The sequence below is a fragment of the Pholcus phalangioides genome, unplaced genomic scaffold, assembly GCF_987345545.1.
Source record: "Pholcus phalangioides strain wild (caught in Gottingen) unplaced genomic scaffold, Ppha-v1.0 ptg000022l_1, whole genome shotgun sequence".
Classification (NCBI taxonomy): Eukaryota; Metazoa; Arthropoda; class Arachnida; order Araneae; family Pholcidae; genus Pholcus; species Pholcus phalangioides.
In genome coordinates this window covers 1,250,973-1,271,795 of record NW_028301615.1, presented here as the reverse complement: position 1 = coordinate 1,271,795, position 20,823 = coordinate 1,250,973, and the positions used below count along the sequence as shown (strand labels likewise).

The window sequence follows — 20,823 nt, the reverse complement described above, 5'->3', positions numbered from 1 at the left end:
TCCAAAAACAGAAAAAGGAAATCAAAACATTTAAAGTGTCATGTAAGTATATTTCGATGCCGAAATATTTATGAGAAAAGGCGTGGCCTCGTGAGAGACCGAACAGATGTTGCACTCATTTGAGAGAAGGAGACTCATTAACGAATAACGTCAATAAGTCATCATTACTGTTTCAACGATACGGAGCGCATTCCTGGCCGGCGTTGCATCTGCGGAGGCGTGGAGGAAATACACACATGAAATATATTTCACCAACAGAAGAAAATATACTATTATTTTTATCAATTTCCTCAAGGGGGATAAATATAGCACCTACCATGTTATACGATTCAAATTCACGACATGACTCCCGATCCAAATTAAACGATTCAAACATCTGTTCATTTTGCAGTAAGAAACGTCGATATGCCAAAAATATTTCTCGTAAAATACGGCCTTGGGTCATTGATAGCGTCGCTTGAGAATTCCGCGGACGTCTCACCGAAGGACATGCGAATCCAATAGAAAACGTTCGAATGAAAACTACGAAAGATATGGAATAAAATGGAACCCTATTTTCCCTTTATTTTTTTCTTCTATTAGAACTGGGGCGACATCCGTCCCGTTTATTCTTCACATTTTTTGGCTGTCCCGTCACTTCGATGAAATTTTTTTTTAAATTTCTCTTTTTCAGTAAAAAAAAGCAAACTTGTGCGCTATCTTAACTGAACTCATACATAGAGATAATTTGGATAAAACTCTCCATAACTATCAATTAATCAAAAGAATTACTCTTTGCTCGAAACTATAGAAAATATTCACAACGTGATGAAGGCAAATGACATTTTTTATAACACACCGACATATGTTTCGGCAATCACGAGTGCCGTTGTCAAGATGGAAGAACACGCTCTGTCCCAACGAAAAACGTATTCAGAATGAAAGAGCGGCCAGAGTTGTTTCCTTCACTTCAGTACTTTTATTATCAGTTTTGACGTCATAACAGTTGTTGCCTTCCATTGTTAGTGACTGTTAGTTCTGTGGTAAATGACGCAAAATCAACGCTCTCTCCGTTCCATTGCCTTACCACATTTTCATTTTGAAAAAAAAAAAAAATATTTGAAGAATATTCAAAAAAGAGAGAGCCAAGCTGAACATATGACGTCACTAACAAGAGAAGGCAACAAATATGACATCAAAACTGATAATAAAAATACCGAATTGAAAGAAACAACTCTGAAAGCTGTTTCATTCTGACCATGTTGTCCCACATTGATAACGGCACCCACGAGTGCCGAAACATATATCGGTGTGTAATAAAAATGTCATTTGTCTTCATCACATTGTGAATATTTTTTATAACTATCAAAAAATACAAGATATACGGAAGACTGGATGTTGTGAAGATATTTGTTATTTGAGATGTTAATTTTTTTTTTTTTTTTAAGGAAGGAAAAAACTCATCTCTGCCTCTCGTCCGGCAATCGAGGGACCCGGGTTCGACTCCCGGTAGAGGAAGAGATGAGTTTTTTCCTTCCTCTAAAAAATTAACATCTCAAATTATAAATATCTTCACAACATCCAGTCTTCTGTATATCTTGTATTAACAAGTGGAGAGCGACATTCATGTCACATCAAAAAAAAATGTTTTACAAATAGTTTTCCCCTCTTCATCGGTTAACGGATAATCTCTCTCTGAGAGAGATACCCCGCTTATACTGATAAAATCGTCAGGAACCGGAATTTCTTCCACAGAAACAATGTTAAAATTCCTCTCTTTAATGTGATAATTTCTAAAACTTTTCCCCGCTTGATCGAATACTGGAATTCACACTACAACTGTATATACATATCAACCACTATGTGAATAATATTTTAATTGAATGAAACAAATCTTAAATCAAGTAAAATATGTGAATAATTAAAATTTATATGAAAGATCCAGGATTATATATAGTACCCTGTAAGGTCAAAGTTATCTTCAGTGCATTTAATTACTTTTTCTCTTTGTTTAGCCCATAGAGGACGCTAATTTTTCAAATAAAATAAAAATAAAAAATAACTCGAAAAGAAAGAATTTTTATTTGGGGAACAGATTGGAAACTCTGACTATGATCATATTCGTGAGATCTCTACTTACATTAGCACGTTACTTTCATTAATAGAGTGCGCTGCACGAAAGCAAATCTCTGGAAGTATGCAAATCAGAGTCATATGAAATTGAAGTCGTGCGAAGAACAGTTCATTTCTGAATTTTCCTGCTATTTACGCGAACGTGAGGTTTTCATTGTGCAATTGATATTGGTGGAAAGCGCTATTGGTGAAGTTGTTTTACCTCAGTCATGAATCACCGGCTGAAGCTTAACGAACGTTTCAGATACCGAAGAGTGTGAAAAAAAGTTCCAAGATTTGCTTTGGTGCAGCGCCCTCTATCAAATAAAATTTAAAAAAAGGTTTTTGTACTAAAACAAATTCCCTTCATAAGAATAACTTTTTCCGCAAATCGTATTGAAATATATCTCCTCGTCCGCCAAACCAGATCATGGCCCGCCGCTCTGTCTGAATGAAAAGATACAATATGAAGGTGGTCAAAGAAGACCTGCCTGGAAAATGAGGGTGTATGTGTTACGAACCTAACGTGAAGTTTGTCTCTGCGTAATGCTTGTTATAGAGCTGCCATCAGTTTTTCTAATTAAGAGTGAAGTGTAGTTATTAAATATTTGTACCGTTGTACGCCTGCTGCTCTCTTCTGCGGCGAGACGTTCCAACGAGGATATCGGCTCGCATTTGCGCCTCGAAGTTGAGAACCAAATCAAAGCAACTTTAACGTTCCACCACTGTGGCACCGATGGGTTCGAACCCAGGTCTGTCACTACGACCACTCGACCAACACAGCAGCTATTCAAATATACCAGTTAACTTCAATTTTTATGAATTTCCGAACTATTTACGAATTTATCGGAACTCCTGTAAATAAATGTCATGTTGTGTGGTTGTGGTCCGAATGAAACGTCTTTCCGTATTCTTTTACGGGTCCTGAGGTTGTGCACCGAGAGATATGTTTGTAGTGTTTCGTAATTCCATTCAATATCCGAGTAATTAATTGACTGGAATCATCGAAGCTCGTGATGGCGGAAACGCGCGCCGCAAAAACTTTTTCCTGCTCCTACTTGAAAAGAAAACAAAACAAATAAAACGAGCATGCAAAAAATAGTGGATGTGGGGGGGGGGGGACTTCTCTGTCATCCGCTGTTGAAAAACTCTTTTCACTTTTCGATAAAAAGAAAAAACTCGGCAGATTCGAGCAGTGTTCTAGATGGCGTTCCGGTCGCTGTCACAAAATAGTTGGAGGCGGCGGCATAAGAGAGGAACGATCATCTCACCGGACAGTTACACACACTTCTTACTTTAGGCTCTCTCTCTCTCTCTCAAACTGCTCCGGTGGGTCGCACGGACGACACGCGTTTAAATCATTTCACTATCGAGATACATATGATTGAAATTTCTAACGAAACAAGATGAAGACATTCCCATTTTGACACATGTCTATTAAACGGCATCTATGAGGACAAATCTCGACATATGCTACTCTTCTGACACTCTCCGCGGAATTATCATAATAACAGCACACGTGCTTTTCTTTCTTTTTTTTATTTGAAGTGTTAAATATTCAACAGTGTTGAGAATATAATGATCACGATTCTTCTTCAGTTTGAGGAAGTGACAGTTTGGTGACACCGAAAGAGTGCGTAAACGTGACACTGGGTCCGTGTTTCCCCATATGAATATGCATGATTTCCGGAAGAGGAGGTGCAGGACAGAATGTTCATCAAGACTCCTTGTAATACTTTGAAATTCTGTATCGAATATTTAGAAGATGAAGTGGAATGCGAAAGGAATGCTCTTAGTTGGTAAAGCGACGCTCAAATGAGAATTATTTCAATCGCCAAATACTAAAAACAATTTTTTTGTATGGAAATTATTGAGAGAATTGTGTGTAAGCGAATCATGATGTGCGGTGCAAAATATTTGGTGCTTCTTCTACTTGTGGCAATCATCGAAATGGTATGATATTTTTTGTTTGTCTTCATTTATTTTACTCTTTTTAAAATATTTTGTGTTTATTTATTTGTCTTATTGATGAATATACCATGGGTTTTTAACTGGGGTTCTATGACAGCTTTTTTTTGGGGGTTTCACAAGATCAAACGCCACGGAACCCGGACAGCTTCCAAAGAAGAAAAATTTCTTGTAACTCGCAAAGATGATCTTTATTATGAATTTTAACGAGATAGTGCCGTTTAAAAAAAATCCAGACCATTTGGATGACTGAGCAACTTAGAAACAGTAACGTCGAAAATTTTCCACATTTAATTTCCAAACCAGAAGCTCCAGAAGTTCGTGAATGCCATCTTCCGTTTCATTAGGTAATAATAAGCTACCACACAGCGAATTAAAAAAAAAAAAATTGTATCTATACTAGAAGTGAGAATTCTTGAATTGCAGAATTTACGTGTGCTATACGGGGCACCTAGGGCCATTTTAACACGTCTCCCACCCGCGCGCTGCAGTGCCGACTCAACTCATTGGAACACCCTGGCAATCAAGAGGAGAGGGGGCCCTCGGAAATCTGAGCAGTTGAATTTTTCAAGAATTTGCCAAGCAGGGGCTCAGAAAAATCACTTCGCCCGTTGCCCATGATGCTCTTAGGACGGTCCTGGTGGTACGGGGACCTCATTTGCATGAGGGGCTTGGTCGATAAGATCTACCGCAATATGATTTATGACAATAAATATGTAAATTAAAAGGTGGTGCTCAAGTCCTCTTTAATTTTGACCTGAAGCCATTACGCCGGTAGCAGTTAGGGACACACACACACTTTTTTTTGGACAAATATATTCGAAAAACTTCAAATAAATAGACATTCTGAATATTTTGTCAAGGTGAACTTGGGAAATATTCGGACCTGTTGCTTACCGAGTAAGTGCACTTGCCTGAATAGTTCAAGTTCACCTTGGCAAAATATCCATAAAGTGTATTGATGTGATGTATCGTGGACCGAGGAAACGAACTATTGTAGTATATATATTTTGTGGTTTTATGCTAAAAATTAGGGCTGTGAATCGATAAAAAAATGTTTAACTGGTTGATCAAAAAGTTTTAATCGATTAATTGATCGATTAACTTCAATCGAATATTTTTCCGTAACCATGTAATCTTAATTGAATCACCAGTTTACGTTTTGTATGAGTTGTTTCGACTTTTATCTATTTCCCCCCCATGCCGAAAACTTTTATTAAAATATTGATTCAAATATATTTAAACATGGCTATACATCTGAAATGTTATGTGTTCGAACATAATTCAATGCATCTCTATTCGATTTCATCAAATAAAACAAGTTATAAATTTAAAGTAAAAAGTATCAGATTTTTAATCGAATCGATCGAGTCGATTAACTCAACTAAAATTTTTAACTGCGATTAACAATTGATCGATTAACTGACGCTATGAATCGATTAATCGGACCAGCCCTACTAAAAATTACGCTAGTTATAATACAGTTGAATCCCGTTTTGCGAACTCCAAGAGACCGGAGAAATAACTTCGTTATAAAGGAATTCCAGGTTTTTGCATTGTTCCAATGTAAACTTATCTGGGGATTAGAAAAGTGTTCGTTAGAACGAGATTTTCGCCATAACAGTATTCGTTAAAACTAGATTCGACTGTAATATAATACATTCTTTTTCAAGGTTATTTAAATCCATTGAAATGGATGAAAATGACGTTTATTCGACCAGCAAATACTGGCCGGGCCGTCTTTACGCATTTGCCCACTTCAGTGTGATCTGGAGGCCCCAGGTGCATATACGAGCCTCGTATTATTGAACACAGGATAGGAAAAAAAAATTAATGATTTAATTTTGTAACAGCGTAACAAAATTCTAAATTACCGGTGACCTACAAATGAGTTAACATAAAAATTGTGAGTCAGGCTTATTCCTGTGTCTTGGAGCCGTGGCGGATTAAAGTCAGTCGAGGCCCCGGGCATAAAAGAAAATATTGGGCTCCCTTAAATTAGAAAATAATGTGAAGTTCAGGTTTTTCAGGACCCTTGAGAAGTCGGGGCTCCGGGTACGCTTCTGGTGCGAACGCCGTTAAACCCACCTCTGTCTTAGAGCCTCGCCGGACTAAAGGCCCATCAAACTCTGTTTCACGAGGGCGTATGCTCTGTCGAACGTAAGCGTTAAGCTTATCGTGCGCATTGTATGAAAAGTTTCTGATTTCAATGAAAAATTGGAAGGCGCACTTTTTCACACTAAAGAGACCTCTAAAGCGTAACGTGGCGACGCATTATCAGGAGTTTAATAACATAAGAACGAGTCATAGAGGACAATCGGGATTTTTAAAGAAAGTGTCTCGGTAACCGGAGTGACGCCTTATCCGGATGACCTGCTAACGAGGTTTGAGAGAGACAAACCATCTCAAACAAATCTTTTTTCACAAACAAACACGTATTACATCTTAATATTGATCGAAAACAAAACTTAATCATTTTTATAATTATTCTTTAAGTAAACTGATTTACAGTGAAACTCGATTATAACGGCACTGAAGATTCCAAAAAATTTTTTTCCTGTATGGCAGAGGTTCACGTTTCCAAGACCTTTAAAGCTACAAAAATTTAATCAGATGAAATCAAAACCAATTGTACACGAGAAGACGTTATTTCATTAGCTCAGGGTGACCGTTGCTGCAGCAAATTCAAATGCCTTTTAATGGAAAAAACAAAATCATGAACATGAAGAATATGTTGGGATAATATATATTCTATATGCTGGTATATTTATTATAATATATAATTTCTCAATTATGTAAATTTTCTTCATCCCTAGTAAAGATTGTGAATTAAAGTGAGCTTAGTAGAAAAAATGGAAGATTTTTATCAAAGAAGTCGCTCAAAATTACGTAAGAATACGGGAATGTCTCGTATACGGGTCATAAGGCAAGTCGGAATGCCAAACATGCAATAAATTTCTCTTTGTTTAATCGTTAAGTATGAATAGAACAACAGATGAACCCTCAATGTTATGAGTTCTAGTTTAAGGTATTTCTTGGCGGGAACACAATAAAAACGGAAGCAGAAGGAACGGAAACAAGGCTCATTAAATTAATTAATGAGCCTTGTAATAATTAAGATTAAATATCGGCTAATGTCCTGTCTGGTTCTAAGCTTCCATATAATAACGTATTCGACTGTACCGGCATGACATCAAGGCAATGATTCCTGCTGTAATTTATCGATTCTCGTGTATCAAGGCATAGTAATTATAAATAACAAGTGTGGGCAAATTAAACGGGCCAATCAAGCCATTCGAAATTTTCATCTGTTGCACGAAAATTTTAGAAACAAGTACAGGGTGAGCAAGAAAAAAAAAAAAAAACAAAGGAAAAAAAACACAATAATTTCCCTTTTTTCAGTTTCTTTTTCTGTGAAAGATAGATGGCAATCCAACTCACAGGAGTTGCAAACTGCAATACAATCGAAAAAAAGGGGTGATTCAAACGCAAAATCTGGATTCAAGCCCAAAATCACCAACACGGTAGTGATTGGAGCCAGGAAATCTCATGTTGCATCTTCTCATAAAGCACAAGCAAACCTGTCAGAGAATGGAGATAATAAAAAAAAATTAAATGATGAAAAAAACCCCCCCAGAATATGTATGCGTACGCCATCTATACGTCCTTTAAAGAATTTCATCTTTAAAAAAAGCATTTCTAATCCTAACAGGATGGTTTGAGCATGCTACTACGCTCATCATCAGTGTATGGTGGGAGCGAGCGCTTTGAGGGTTGAATCAATGGCTTGGAGCAGGGGTGCACTACTTCTGGCCCACCAAGGGGTTCTATCCGGAATGCGAAAGGTGTTCCGGTAGAAAAATATGAATATAGTAAAAAAGTTGACTATATTTCCTTTGTAAAAATACTGTAAAATCAGAATCCATACCGAACATCGACAATGATCATCAAAAATATGTACGTCAAAGATAAGTTAATTTTCCAGTTATCGCCAAACGATAAATAAAGCTGCCAATTACAAACCAAAAAAAAGTCAAAGTTAAGTAAAATTTCCAAATGTCGCTAAAATTGTTGAAAAATCACTAATCGGGAAATGTAGGGAGTACTTCATGTAATACACTTACTTACACACAAAACATATATGGTTTGAGGAATATTTGGGATGAATATATTTGTGTGACAATAATTAATTTTGATAATTAGTGGTAATTATTATATTACAATTTATAAGTTGTAAGTTGTGAAAATGATCTCAATCCTTGATTTCGGTAAAGAATAAAATTCAAGTTAGCTTCGTTGAAAATATGGGATTTTGGATTATATATATATATCATAGATCCTATATATTCCAGTTTCTGGCCCGCGAGTGGCAAAAATACCTCATATCTGGTCCGAGAACTGAAAAAGTTTGCACTCCTGGCTTAAATTGACAATGGTTGGTAAAGCCTGTGGATCGTGTACGGTAACAAAGTAAAAAGACCTAATAGCCGTATGGACAGCTGACGTTTCAACAGCCGTATAAATGCTAAATTTATACGATTTGGACAACCGTGTCGTCGAGAAAAAACATGATGAAATCAATTAAAACACGATAGATCACTGGTAATATCGATTTAAATCTGCAGATGAACTCCCTCCCCAGCTAACGGACATTTAAAAAAAAAAAAATGTATGTATTTCAATACCTATTAACAGATACTTCCCGTGAGCGAACAAAACTTTCGGTTCCATGGGTTCTCGTTATCGAGAGGTTACGCTGCATTTGTTTTAAACTGTTTTGCGGACACTTGTCGTAAATTATTTTCCGGACACTTCAAATTGTTTTGTAGATACTTGGTTTAAAGGGTTTTGCAGGTACATGTTTAAAATTGCTTTGCGAAAACTTGTTTAAAATTGTTTTGCGGATACTTTTTCAAATGGTTTTGTGGATAGTTGTTTGAAATGATTTTGCGCGGATAGTTGTTTCAAAGGGTTTTAATACAAATGTAAATAGACCAACGAGATGGGTGGGAAAAAAAATGCCCGCAAAAATCAACGCAATATAACACGAGGAAAAAACAACAATTACCAATAATTAATAATATATAATACACTGCCGATGAAAGGATTATGGTTGTTTTATTTAAGTAGGATGGCTTCTCGATTTATACCACTATATCTATCGTAATTCTTTTTAAACGTGTCCATTGTGTTCGAATTTACACTCGATCCCCGGGGGTAAGCTGTTCCATTTATAAACAAATATTAGAGAAAAATTAGAGAAAAACTCCCTGCGACATCACAACCTAGAATTATTCCTTACCAATCGATACTGGTGTCCCCCTTGTCGAAGCAGTTGATTGACGGTGTGTTTTAATAACCCATGGTCATTCCTAACTATCCCATTGAAAATTTTGAACACTTCTATCATATTCCCCCCGACACCTGCGTTCCTCCAATGTTTACATTGGGGGATTTTGCGGTTTTTACATTGAAGGATTTTTACATCCGGATTTTGCGCGGATAATTGTTTTAAACTGTTTTGGGGATACTTTTTTGAATATGTTTGCGGATACTTGTTTCAAATGTTTTGCGGATACTTTTTAAAATTTTTTTTCGGACCTGAAAAAATTATCGAATATGCTGGAGTTTCCCTTGATCTAGCATTCGAAATTACTTTATCTTCACTTAATTAATCGTTTATCAAATGGTCGAACAATATACACATTAACTCTCATTCATATTCCGCTCCCACGTGACATAAACCATCCGCATAAAGCATAAATCCGTAAAAGCAGGAAACGGAACTTCCCGGCAAACTCAGAAATCCTCACTCCTCATAAACAAACGCGTTCTACTCTTCACGAGAAAAAAAAAAATAATAATCCGATAATGGCAGTTTCCGGCTATTATACGAATAGCAAAAAATAGACTTTATTACGGTCTTTCTAATTTCTAAAGTTATGAAATTAAGAAGAAAAAAAAATGGTATGGATAATTGTTTCAAATAGCAAGGGGAACCCAGTCTCGTATAATGAAGAACCTGAAGAAAATTGATGTCCTTAGTTTTGCCGTGACCACCCATAAATCACGAGACGTCTTGCCTCGTCAATATATTATTATTATATCGAAGGTGCCCCTCCTCCCTTCTCTCGTTCCTCTTTGACACCCATTATAAATCGATGATGGCCTTAATAGCCGTTTAATCGACTTGTGTGGGTGGTGATCGAATAGTCGTTTTTTTAAGAGAAACTATTCAAAATCATTTCTCAATGAGGAAAAAAAAAATCTATAAAATGATAATCTGTGTGTGTGAGTTGTCAAGGGCTGTCCCAAAAAATCATGGGCCCCATCAGGGCACGGGACGGGGCCCCAAGGTGTATCCAGAGCCTCGTATTAAAGAGATTTTGTACTGTGATTTTTGGAAAGTGAATATAGAAATAATTTCTATACTACTATTTCTAGAAAATGCTATACCTTCCAATTACTGGTGAGTAGGTAGTTCTAGATTGTAATGGGGCACCAGGGCATCATTTATCCGGTGGCCCATGATGTTATTAAGTTTTTTTTTTCTTTTCAATATGTTACTGTTATCAGAAACCCCGAGTCCCTGATCACATTAAGCGGTATGCACAGTATTTAAAAATTGATATTAAGAATTAGTTTTCGTATCGTTCCTAACTGCAATTTGATATCAATGGATTCGAAATTTTCCAATTTTGTGTGGAAATCTGAAACCATAGGAGAATGAAGGGAAAATAATAAGAAAATTGAATCATGGCTGCTATTTCAATTTTGCATTAAAATACGAAATTTTATACAATACTTAATACGATATTTTAAACGCGCATAAACAAGCGAGGAATAAAATTTCCTGCCGAATACAATTCGGAAATTGATTTTTGAACTTCTTTTTTTTAATATTTCAGGGCATGTAAATGACGAATGTAAATGGTTATTTTCTTTTCAAAAATTTGTGGTTGTTCTTGTAGACGAAGTGTGGCTGTTATGGACAGTGACCCTTGCGAAATTGGTGGCTTTTACTGACAACATTTCACTTCCTATCTCACACACGTTTCTGATCTCTGGTAAGGTTGAGACGCACAAATGCTTTAACAACAACAAAAATTCTGGTAAATTTAGTAGCACTTGCCTGAAACACTTACTTAATGTGTTATCGCAAAATTGGCGACTGCCAGAGAGATCAATTCAACTTGGATAGATCCTTTCTTCCAACGGGTTGGAAGAAAAAGAAAAGAAAAAACGTCGAGGCGCAAATGCAAAACAGTGTCCTCTTCGTTTTAGGTGCAGCCTCTTAAAGTTTTAATCTTTTAGAGTAAAGAAATGTTGTCCGCAAGTGCCAATGCCCATGTCCGCAACTATTCCGACCTTTAAAATTTGAAAATGTCCTTCACAGAGTATCTAAAATCCCTAATTTTTGACACATCGCCTTCTCTAACTTTCCAATGAAACTCGCGATCTCTGGAAAATGTGAAGTAAATCTAGTTGCGGCAATAGACACAGGCCTTCAACCTTTTTCCTAGTCGCGAGCACTGCCTGTATTCATCACCAAAAGAAGAGCACCCTTACAGCAAGTTTGACGTACTAATGCATGAAATAAGGATGATTTCAATCCTTGAGTGCAATGTGTAAAAGGTGTTTAATAGGTTGCTCAAGTGCATGTGAGCACAAAACTGGACACAAGTATCGAACTCTCTGGTTGGTTCAGGGAGCACCATAATACTCGCGAGCAACAGGTTGAAGATGCCTGCAATAGACTGTGTTTGTGCGTAAATAATACGCAAACAGACCGACAGACAGACAGGCATGCAGCTAGGCAGGCAGGCGTGACCGCTGCCCGTAAAGAGAGATCTTGGGATCGTTTGCGATACGCACACAATATTTTTCCTCCCCATCCATACTTGATGATTGAACAGGAAAAAAGTTGCCTCGGCTTTGCCGATGGAACGCGATTTAATTTCGTTTCAACCGGGAGAATGAATAGGAATTTGAATACGGTGAAAACTCTTCTCCTGGTGATGGAAGATTTCGCCTGGAAACGGGAGAGGTTCACTCGAACCGTGTAAAGATTCTAAAAGACATTCGGAAATGAAGCATACCGTTGGCCATTGAATGTACGCTTCGCTGGGAATCTTGTAGTCTTTGTATCATCGATTCAATCTACACAAATTTGTGTCTTTGCGTAACTGAACGTATATCAACTTCTCCTCAAGATTTGAATACGTTTTACGCCAGAGCTAATCACGATGCATCAATCTCGAAGGTCACGAAACATTCTATTTGGTGTTTCTGTAACATGCTTATATATAGGTTCTTGCGTAATTTCAGTATTCGATTTCATACAAACTTTTCGTTCATTATTTTTAAAAATTGTGTTGGCAATTAAAATTAACAATGGTTTTTCCCCCAAACACCAGTCAATAATGTTTCTGCAGAAAATACGACTCGGTGATTATTTTCCAAGTCTACAGTATTTATTAAAGAAACAAATTTATCAATGGTTTTTAACATTGCAAAATTGAACTATGTTAGCCATCAAGGAAAACTCATCCGTGCTATTTAAAGCGCATCCGTGTCATTTAAATACGAGAATAGTTTGTAATAACAATTGAAAACCGTTTTTCTCACCAGCTTAAAATAAGCAATGCTTGTCAACAAGCTTAATTAACAATGGTTTGTCAGAATACTTAATTAGCAATATGGCAAAAAGTTTAATTCGACAACAGTCAAAGCAAGCTCAACTACTCAACAGCGTGTTCTTTTAACAAATTCATAAAAAAAGTTTTTTCAATCAAAAAAACTAAATAGTATTTTTTCCCAAAATTTACCAAATTTTACTGTCAACGAGCAAAAAATTAACATTGATTTTTCCAACACGAAACTCAAGAATGAATTTTTCCCAACAAGCAAAACTCAACCACGGTTTTCTCTGAAAACTTGAAATGAACAATGGGTTTTTCTGGCAATTTGAAATCAACAATGGGTTTTTCTGGCAATTTGAAATCAACAATGGTCTTCTCTAACAATTTGAAATCAACAATGGTCTTCTCTAACAATTTGAAATCAACAATGGTCTTCTCTAACAATTTGAAATCAACAATGGTCTTCTCTAACAATTTGAAATCAACAATGGTCTTCTCTAACAATTTGAAATCAACAATGGTCTTCTCTAACAATTTGAAATCAACAATGGTCTTTCCTAACAATTCGATATCGACAATAATTTCTCAAATATAAAAAAAAATCTATAAAATATTAATAGTACAATTGTAATATTGTGAAATAACCACGATATATTGAAGCTTAAATCTATCACTTATCCTCGTTCCTTTGTGCGCATAGGCGCGAATGAAACTAAAACATCTGTTGATTCATCGGGGAATTAATTGTTGACCGTCACGTGGATAGCAAATAATCGCTGAAATCATTTCGATGGAAGCGCAATGATTGTAAATATTCCCAGAACAGGTTTAGAGTGATTGGACACATCCGCCCGCCATCGGCAAACACCTTTGGGAATTGTGAAACATTGACGAAATGTTTGCTCAAGAATGAACCAATTGCCAAGACGGGTGAAAAAAAAAAAGATTTTTCATTCAACTATTTTCATTATTGACGCCATTTTATTTTCACGCACACCGTCCATCTTTATCTATTTTTTTTCAGTCGATCTAGTTCGAAATTCATTTCCACGTTAAGTGATAGACTTCACATCAAAATGTGTGAAAAAAATGGAGTTCCGATTCATTGGGTGCGAAGAATTATCGTGATTAAGTTAAGAAAAAAATAGACCAGACATAGTTTCGATAATATTCGTTTTGAATATTCTGATAATGTTCTAATCATCCAACGTCATGTCGACATGTTGCTTGCTGTCTGGGTGATGGTTAGTCATCGGCGGCGCATTCGAATATTATATTGATGACTTCTTGATGAAGGATGTCTTTTGACATGTCGCTCGCGATTGATGACTTTGACGCGATGTTGGAAGATGTCTGATAGTAGAAGAGATGATGACAGACTCATCTTGTCTTTTCTGATCCTATCGGACTAGAGGCTAAGGAAAATCTTTTTCGCTAATTGTTGAAGAAAATAACGACCATGGTTTTTTTTTCTAAAATGAGTACAAATCTAACAAGAATTTTTCCAGGATATGCTAATGAGTAGAGCTAGGGTTTTTATGACCGAAAAACTGAAAGAATATGCTTCATAAAAAATGCATTTACGTCTTAAAAAAACCTAAAAATATGCTTTCATAAATAGGCTGACCATATTTCCTCGGGAAAAATACGAGAAATTACAGGAAATCGTCATTGTCAAAAAATTATACCAAAGCTATATAGATAAAATTGATAATAGTTGCTAAAATTTCCGAAAAATCGCCACTCATTTTCAAAAACGATGTCAAAGGAAAGTAAAATTGCCAATTATTGCTGAAACCGCCAATTGTGGGAGATGAAACTAGGGAACAAAGGGCTTAAGAGAGGAAAATAGTTCATCTTCATCGTTATGCAAATATGCAAAATAACGCTCCAAAATTTGAAGATAGGTCTTAAATTCTGAAGATTATAAAAAATGCCCTGAAATTACTGAAAATCATGAAAAAGTATTTTAAAATTACTAAAAATCATGAAAAAATTCTCTATCGCATAAAAACAGCGAAATATGCAAAATGCATAACAAATATGCAGTCATAGTTTTCTTAGGTTTACTAATGAGCATTGGCTTTTTTGGGCAAAAAGTCAATAACGATTTAACGGGAAAATTTGCTTCTACGAGTAAAATCTAAAAATAGTTTTCCAAAAAAACCCCCCCTCCAAAATGTGTATTTAAAAAGTAAGAATATAAAGAGGAACTAAATTTCTCTCCTGAGCTAGATCACCGATACAACTTATTGTTGACTCTTTTGGAAGCTGGTGTAATAAACAAGTTTCTAGTATATTTGACCGATTGTAGCTAGAAGGGTATTTGAAGGGTTTCTGATTAAAAATTTTTGCGACAATTCGATTTTGAACTTTGCCAATCTTTTAGCGCTTGTACCTCGTCATTAAACCCAGATATTTTGATGAAAATGCAGTTTTCTTCTTTCTTTGAATATATGCTTAGTTTGCATGAAGGTTTTTCAGGAACTTCACAAATTTGGGTTTATAAATACAAATACAAATACAAATACAACGCCACAACAGGCAAAATGCCCAACGAGGTGGCTGATAAAAAGATGCCCATAAAAATATGGTTGTCATATGTTTCAAAAATACAGCAACCCAATTAAAAATGCAATTAACACAAATTACAAACAATATATACACATGATAAAATATTATACATTGCCCATAAAGAATACTTATGGTTGTCTTATTCTAAGAATGGATAGCTTCTCGATTTACCCAAACATGTTTATCGTATTTCTTTTTAAACGTGTCAATTGTGTTACAATTTACTACCTCCGGGGGTAAGCTATTCCATTTATTAACAACCCTATTAGAAAAAAATTCCCTGCGACACCATAACCTTGCATTGTCCCTCACCAATCGATACTGGTGTCCCCTTGTAAAAGCAGTCGATTGGCGGTGTACTAAAAGTTCATGGTCCATCCTATCCATCCCATTGAAAATTTTGAACACTTCGATCATATCTCCTCGACACCTGCGTTCATCCAATGTAAACATATTCAAAAAATGAAGTCTTTCTTCATAACTCAAGCCCTGTGTGCCAATAAGGACACGCGTAGCTCTTCTCTGCACCCCTTCAACCAAGTCTATGTCCCTCTGTAGGTATGGTCTCCAAAACCTTACAGCATACTCCAGTCCAGGACGAACTAAGCCTCGAAAAAGCGGAAGAATGACTTTAGGAGAACGCGAAGAGACCTTTTTGAAAATGAGACCAAGCATTCTATTCGCTTTTTTGACAACCGCTGAACAATGTTCAGAAAACTTAAGTCGCTCGTCAATGAGAATTCCCAAATCGGTGACTCTAGTTGCATCCGGGATAGTGACACCATTCAACTCGTAAGAGAACCGTGGGTTGTTCGAACCAAAATGAGCGACCATGCACTTATCTACGCTAAACGTCATGCTCCATTCATTTGCCCATGCTGCAATCTTGTTTAAGTTGGTCTGGAGCAACTCCCTATCGCTTTCATTCCCGATTACCCCCATTAGCTTCACATCATCTGCGAATTTGCTAGTAATTCCATCGATACCCTGATCGAGTTTATCGATAAAAAGTGAAAAAAGTATGGGGCCAAGGACACTTCCCTGAGGAACTCCACTTGTGACGTCTGTCCAACCAGAGAATTCCCCGTTCACCATAACTCGTTGCGACCTGTCTCTTAACCACGATTCTATCCAATTCAGCAAGTTGCCCCCTATTCCAATCTCGTGTAAACGCTTCAAGAGTTTGCCATGTTGGACCCGATCGAATGCCTTCTGGAAATCAAGGTAAACAACGTCGACATTTTTGCTCTTACCCAAAGCCTTAGTCACGTAATCATAGAAGCAAAGGAGGTTAGTTACACATGACTTCCCCTTCCTGAACCCATGCTGATTATCCGACAATACATTATTCTCGTCTATCCACTTCACAAACTGCCTGTTGATGATAATTTCCAAAATTTTCGAGAGGGAGCTCGTCAAACTCACTGGACGATAATTAGACACCACTTCTCTACTACCCTTCTTAAATATCGGAACAACGTTAGCCAGTTTCCAATCTCTCGGGACGATACCCTCAGCAACACTACTCCTGTATATCTGTGCGACTGGCCCCAACAATTCATTAGCACCTTCCCTGAGAACCCTGGGATAGATATCATCTGGTCCTGGTGCTTTGCTTGCACATACATTTCTTAGAAGATTTAGGACCTCCACGTCTTCCACTTGAATATCGTTGAGCGTTTTATTACCCCATGCAACACCCGTATATCGAATATCATTATCTCCATTAAAAACCGACGCGAAAAAGTCATTGAAAGCACTACACATGCCTACATTGCTCTCTACTTTTGAGCCTCCTATCGAGAGGGGGCCAACTGTCCCCTTACATCCATTATTGACGTATCGAAAAAATGATTTTGGGTCAGAGCCAATGTTATCTGCCAACCTAGATTCAACTTGCTTTTTACTATCCCTTATCGCTTTCTTCAACAGTCTTCTTTTATCAGTAAACAATGATAGGTCACCTCGTCCACTTTTATACTCTCTGAATGCTCTTTTCTTTTCAAGATAAAGGTTCCGCACGCTATCCGTGAACCATAGAGGGTGTGATGTACAAACACGCTTTTTTCGAACAAAGGGTATGACGTCGTGCAAAACAGAGGACAGCTTCGTACTAAATTCTTCCCATTGACTTACCACCCCTACTGATTCCAACCGGTCTTTGAAAACTTCCGCTAACCTTCTTCGCAAAACATCAAAGTTAGTTCTCCGAAAACAAGGAACCAGTCTTTTGTTATCAACCTTACCCGAGGAAAAGTTACAGAGAAATCTGACGATACGATGATCACTGGAAGAAAACTCTTCCCCCACCGAAACATGTTCAACTAGATCCTCAGAACTAGTAAGAACTAAATCCAAAATAGCAGTACCCCTAGTGGCTTCTGATACATGCTGATACAAAAAATTTTCGAGCACCAACTTAAGAAAGTCTCTTTCATACTGATTTCCAGATGAAAGGTTCTCCCAATCAATACCCGGGTAATTGAAATCCCCTAGTATGAGAACCCTCTTTCGCTTACACATGTAGGAAATTTCATCATGCATTTTGGCGATATGGTTTTGATCCCTATTCGGTGGATTGTAACAAACCCCAACAATAAGCTTATGACGTCTTTTGTTCTCAAGTTCAACCCATATGGTTTCAATATCACTTCTCTGCACGTTACACTCTCTAGCCTTCAAACATGATTTCACGTATATCAACACTCCACCCCCTTTCCTATCAGATCTATTTCTCAAAAAAGTATCGTATCCGGAGATGTGTAAGAAAGATTCATCCCCATCGTTTGCCCAAGATTCTGTAATGGCTATAAGATCCAAGTCCTCCACAACTATCATAGTTTCTAAAAAATCTTTCTTGTTACCCAAGCTCCTGGCATTTATTAACACACATTTTAATTTGCCCGGTGGTTTGTTGTCAATCGAGAAGCCATCCAAGTCAGAGGTGGGTAATTCCCCGTCAGTACTGTTGTGATTATCATTAACTAACCCGCATTCCCGACTACGTGGTCTGGGAGTAAAAAACCTGACGGGTTTTACAGACTTGACACATTTTTTTTTCCATTATTAATTATTCACCATAACTCGAAAACGGGTCGAGATAAGACGGGGTTGGTAGATTGTTTCATGTTCCACTTGGGCTTGACTGTCACCCCCCCCCCCCCCACTTCTGTTTGGCAGAACATATCACGTTCACTTTATGCACTCAGGAAATGGTTTTTCACTAATCCAGTGGTTCTCAAGTTTTTGCCACCCGCGTCTCCCTTCATGGTCTACGGCTCTTCAGAATAGATATTTTATTTGTTAGATAAGTTTCCCATATAAAAGAGCCATTTCAAAGCATAACTAGACGCGCAAATTATTATCTCTAGCTCACCCCGACACCCCTGACAAAGGTTGGCGGCGCCCATGGAAGCCGCGAAGCACGCTTTCAGAAACACTGCACTAATCTAATAAGAGCTTTGCAACAAGCTACAAAACGCATCGATGGTTTTCCAAAAAAAAACTCAGCATCAATTTTTCTAAAAACATTATAACCAACAAAAGTTTTTCGAGCATATATAATACTTAACAAAAAATTTTCAAACAAGTAATACGTATTTAACAAAATATTTTTCAAATTCTGAATGCTTTTCAAACACACAGAACTCAACATCGATGTGGTCTTTACATTTATTATTAATAATTTAACAAGCAGAACTGAAGAATGTTTCTAACAATCAATATTAATCGTAGAACTTACTAATGTGTACAAAACTTACTAGTGTTTCTTTTCAGTATTTATTCAAGAAACAAATAAAGCAATGATTTCTTAAAAAACAACTCACCTATATTTTTCGTCTCACCAAAAAATCAAAAAATCATGCAGTGGTTTCTACATTTCCAAAATCAACATAATTTTTTCAAGAATCAGAAACGTACAGCATTTTGTTCCGAAAAACTCAATAATGTTTTTCAAATTAACCAGAATTTCCGCAAAAATGTTTCTCCAGCAGTCTAGGATAATTAGTTGATAATTTAATTGCTCAAATAACAAATCGAATCATTTTTTTTAGGGTCATTGGAGTTACATTTATTTGCCGTAGACAGCAATAGTTATCCAATAATCAAAAATTGGTGCATCCAACAATATAAACACAAGACTTTTGTCTAAACATATCAAAACTCAAGTATGGATTTCCAACGATAAAAACACAAGAGAATGACCTTTCGGCAATCACAAATTTAAGAATTTCTTTACCAACAGTTCAAGCTCAAGAATGTTTTTCCCACAATTTAAACTAAAGAATGTTTTTTCCACAATTTAAACTAAAGAATGTTTTTTCCACAATTTAAACTAAAGAATGTTTTTTCCGACAATCAAAATTTAAGAATAGTTTTACAACAATAAAAATCCAAGAATGGTTTTACACCAATAGAAATCCAAGAATGGTTTTCTAAAAATCGAAACATAAGAACGGGTTTTCTAAAAATCGAAACATAAGAACGGGTTTTCAACAATCGAAACACAAGAATGGTTTGTCCAACACAAGTTAAAAATTAGTTTTTCAAACTTAACCAAGATTTCCAAAATGATAATAATAAATAATAATGTGGAATTTTTTCTTAATAGGCTTTTTCCATCCACAATTTATTAATTCTGTTAAAAAATTTTCCGATAAATCCAATTTTTTTTGTTGTCCCGGAACGGGACATTCCGTTGAATTATTATTTCCCTTAGATCCATAAGTCCATGCACATAACCTAATAATTTTTTCACCCTTGCGGTGTTATTTATTCTGCGGGAATTACTAATTATTTTCCGGATTTGTGTTCCAGGACAACGAAAAAAAAAAGGATTGAAAAATTCTAGTCGAGAACACGGCGTAATTTATTCTATCCAGTCCTTTTTTTTTCCTAAATACCGATTTTTTTTCGCAATGTTAACGAGGTTTTGAAAGCGCCTGGAAAATTGGATTAACAGACCTCAACACACGTTCCCAGGATTTTTTTGTATCTGGGATAAATCAAATTTCAGGAACTTCGTGTTTTTCCTGTTGCCTTCTGGGAAATAATACGCTACCAAGTTAGAAAGTTAGAAAGTTGTAGAAAGCGTATAAGTTGATTAGCTTCTTCTTCAATTAGACGAAACTAGAACTGAGATTGTAGAAGTCACTAATGTGATAATAACATGTGATGAAGTGCTAAGAAAATTAATGACTATAAGGATAATCAAGAAAACAGTCATTTTCCTCTGGATATTCTGCCGGGGGAATTCCGATAGAAAAGTCATCTGGTCTCCATCGGGAATCGAGCCCGGGTCTTCTGTAGTTTCATGTGGTGTGAGGAGCTGAAATATAGGCATTATTAGACTCCCTTAACTTCAGCAAATGTACTCCAGGTGGGACGATAGAGGGAGTTGGACGGTCTTTTCTCAGTCCAATACATCAAGGAAATAGAAATTTTCGGGATATTATGCCGAGTTGAATCAGACAAATATGGATGGCAGCGTTGTTGGGGCTCCAGTGGTGTATGTGGTAGCGCACTTGCCCTGTTTGCAAGAGGACCT

At 36.7% G+C, this 20,823-nt stretch overlaps 1 protein-coding gene across 2 annotated transcripts in view; it reads left to right on the top strand.

Moving 5' to 3' along the window:
* Nucleotides 1–3,317: 3,317 nt before the first annotated feature.
* The window catches only part of LOC149069305 (calcitonin gene-related peptide type 1 receptor-like), a 103,086-nt gene continuing 85,580 nt past the window's right edge, over nt 3,318–20,823 (top strand). Inside the window, exon 1 of one of the 2 annotated variants that reach the window (XM_089249602.1) lies at nt 3,318–4,044. In XM_089249602.1, coding sequence (XP_089105728.1) covers nt 3,952–4,044 — 93 coding nt within the window. In that variant the 5' untranslated portion in view covers nt 3,318–3,951. The remainder of the gene's footprint in view (nt 4,045–20,823) is intronic. The other variant, XM_089249601.1, reaches the window with a different exon arrangement.